Source organism: Rhinolophus sinicus, linkage group LG16 (genome assembly GCF_036562045.2).
Source record: "Rhinolophus sinicus isolate RSC01 linkage group LG16, ASM3656204v1, whole genome shotgun sequence".
NCBI classification, from domain to species: domain Eukaryota; kingdom Metazoa; phylum Chordata; class Mammalia; order Chiroptera; family Rhinolophidae; genus Rhinolophus; species Rhinolophus sinicus.
This window is the reverse complement of record NC_133765.1, coordinates 13,813,951-13,817,258: the sequence shown is the minus strand read 5'-3', so window position 1 is coordinate 13,817,258 and position 3,308 is coordinate 13,813,951. Positions and strand designations below refer to the sequence as shown.

The 3,308-nt window shown below is 43.4% G+C and overlaps 1 protein-coding gene across 1 annotated transcript; it reads right to left on the bottom strand.

Moving 5' to 3' along the window:
• Nucleotides 1-1,055: 1,055 nt before the first annotated feature.
• Nucleotides 1,056-2,567, bottom strand: PATE2 (prostate and testis expressed 2). Its single transcript, XM_074321794.1, has 3 exons — nt 2,513-2,567; nt 1,550-1,678; nt 1,056-1,192 (listed from the first exon to the last, which is right to left on the bottom strand). The coding sequence occupies exons 1-3, from the start codon at nt 2,565-2,567 to the stop codon at nt 1,056-1,058; spliced, it is 321 nt and encodes a 106-aa protein (XP_074177895.1).
• Between the last annotated feature and the right edge of the window lie 741 nt (nt 2,568-3,308).

Sequence of the window (3,308 nt, the reverse complement as noted above, 5' to 3'; positions counted from 1 at the left end):
GCAGTCGGCCTCACAAGCAGAAAAATGCCAGGGTTATTTTGTATCCAGGAAGCTTCACCTCCTTGGCCACAGGTGTGCAGCTCCTTCACCAGGTGCTACTCAGCTTCTCTGCCTATATGTTTAACTCAGTGTCTGCCTGTTTCTCTTCCCACCACCATTACCTTCTGCTATCGCACACCTTCTCTTTATTCATAACTTCATCTTATATAGGACACTGTAACTTAAACCCTATGTCATGGCAGCTCTATACATTCTATACTCTTCAACTACCATGCTTTATAATTAACATTTTTCCTCTTCAATCTCATGAGAAGAAACTGACTGGGCTTCCTTGCACAGGGTCTCCATTCCCAATTCAATCACCTAGTTCAATCATGTGCTACAGGGCTACCTGGCTAGTCAGGGTCATCACAATTCCACCCACACCAAATTGTGTCTCCAATCATAGTTTCCATAAACTGAAATACCCTTAAAATTTTCCCTGATGCATTATCCCTATGTCTGCCCAGGTTTTCTAGCCTGATTACCACCTCACACCTCATCCCAAAGAGCTCAACCAGAGAAAGATGTGGCTCATGCTGCCAGCAGATTGGGAAGCTGGAGTTAGTCATTATTTTTCTCAATATACCATGGGCAAAAAGAATGCCAGGAGGTGTCAGGGCTAATCCAAAGAATCCCAACCTAGAGGACTGGGAATAGATGAGAATAAACTGTGTTCACAGAATCCTCAGTACTAGCCTCAGATTATTTTGACCCAAGCCTGCATTTCCATATAGGAAATAATAAGTAACCATTTCTAAACCCAGCCCTACTCATGGCCTCACCATCATAGGAAAACAACCTTCTGCCAGATGCTAGCAACAGAGATTTGCAAAAATTCAGTCTAATGCACCATCACTAATGAGACTCAGCTACCCTCCACTGTTTCTTTTTATGACTGCTACTCTTTTCACTGCCGGCTGGCTTTTCTCACTCTCTACCATTGGTTAGAAAAGGAGAGCAAAATATAGATTTGGTGAGTTGAAAAATGACCCAAATCCAGGAGTGATGCAGAACTAGACTCCCTCAGGGAGGTTGCAATAATTACTACGCTTGCAACAGATTATCTCTTTCTTTCTTTCAGAACCCAAGATGTTGATGTCCTCACAGTTGGCCATACATGACAGTTTTGAATAAAAGTACATGCTCCGCCCTGAGGAGGTGAAATAGAGAGAATACAACTGTAGTGACTAAGTTTCCTCCTACCATATTCCTAGGAACAACCTCTCTTCGGAACCTCACTAACCTTCCTCTAGGCCCAAATGAGCTACAAGGCTGAGTCTGTTAATTACTGATCTAGAGAATAGACTTCATTCCCTAACCAATAAGGGACATCAGCCTCTTCTTCACTCAATATTGTGTTAAGGAAAAGTCCATCTTTGCCATCCCCTCTACAAGACCACCCTAACCTTACCTATCCTACTCACCCACACACTCTGAGGGCAAAGAACAGCCTTGTCTCTAAGGGAAGGAGGTGGCTATTTCTCAGTCACTCAGTACCCCACACTACCTCTTCTTGTAAGAATGTAAATGTTCTCAGTAGCACAGGACTGCTGGTACTTCAGGCTGCAGGAACTCATGGTGTCAAGGCATGACCCAAGATGATATCTGTTACATTTATAACATATAGTTGAAGGCTCTGCCAGACACAGAAAGAGGTGCTTAAAGAATGTACTCTGGAGAAGGTTCTCCAGGCCTGGGGGCTTCTCTACAGGAATTTACTATTGCTTGGCAGCTCCTCACCTTTCTAAGGCCATTGATTCTGTTGACAATCTTGTGAAAGACGACTTGTACAAACATAATCAAATACTGTAGATGATTTTCAAAGGTCTGAGTTCCTGTAAAGTATATCTATGGACCTCAAGGAATGAACCTGTTGTCTAGTCAAAATCTAGATGATTTTGTCCCATAATGAGAAAAAGGGAGCAACAAAAAGGATTTTAGCCTCCTTATTCCAAGAAATGGATTAAGGGGTCGGCCCGGTGGCTCAGGAGGTTAGAGCTCCGTGCTCCTAACTCTGAAGGCTGCCGGTTCGATTCCCACATGGTCCAGTGGGCTCTCAACGACAAGGTTGCCAGTTCAATTCCTCAAGTCCCGCAAGGGATGGTGGGCTCCGCCCCCTGCAACTAGCAAGGCAACTGGACCTGGAGCTGAGCTGCGCCCTCCACAACTAAGACTGAAAGCACAACAACTTGAAGCTGAATGGCACCCTCCAAACTAAGATTGAAAGGACAACAACTTGACTTGGAAAAAAGTCCTAGAAGTACACACTGTTCCCCAGTAAAGTCCTGTTCCCCTTCCCCAATAAAATCTTTAAAAAAAATGGATTAAATTGGTCTGGGAGAAGAGCAAACTCCCAGAATTCTATAGTAAGAATGGATTACAGCCCTCTCTGCAGATGAGGGGAGGTTTACTTCTAAATATGTCACAAATAACCTATTTACCAAGGACTTTAGAGTAGCGGTGGTCATACCTCTCAGAGCGCCCTGAAGTTCACCTGTGAAAAGAAGAAAATTCTTCTTTGTCATTATCTCACATAATCTGCCAAATTCCCAAAGCCAGTTTTGGAAATTCCTCCCTCCCCCCAGCATCTGCCCATCTCTTGAACAACACCCAGCTCCCCCTCTGTCTACAGGACTTACCATTATTCATGCAGACCAGAGAGACCAGCAGAAACAGAACAAACATCCTGGGACTTGTGTTCTGTTCAGTTTCCTGAGGAAGGTGTTGATTGATCTCCTTCAATGCTCTGTCCTCGGGCTATTTATCTAAATTATATAATCATAGGGACAGACAGTACCTCAATGTTCCTAGAACCAAATCACCCTGCTGGAGTCTCACTACCCCTAAGGTAACCACTTTAAAATTATTTTCAGTGATGAGCCAGTTTATACACGTATTCATTGTTGTATAGCTAAGCCTTGAGCTATGCAAGTGAAGTCAAATTTCTCCCCCACATTTTAACCTTTCCGAAATGTCAAGACAGGAGTCGGACACTCTAGTTCCTTTTTGCCCTCTTCACCAACCTACTCTCTTTCCTCAGAATAATATCAGATATTTCTTTGTCTCAACTAGACTGAGGCACTAGAAAATAAGCTTGGCATTCCAGGAGTAGTCTGAATGTGGGGGAAGCATTGGACAGCCCCTTCTGTCTTGAAGGGAAGGAAAGTTTCAGGAACAAGATGAGCAGAGGTGAAATTTATCTAGTTTGCCTTCAGGTGATTCATTTTGTAGTTAAATGATTACTAAACACATCAAATGTCAATATC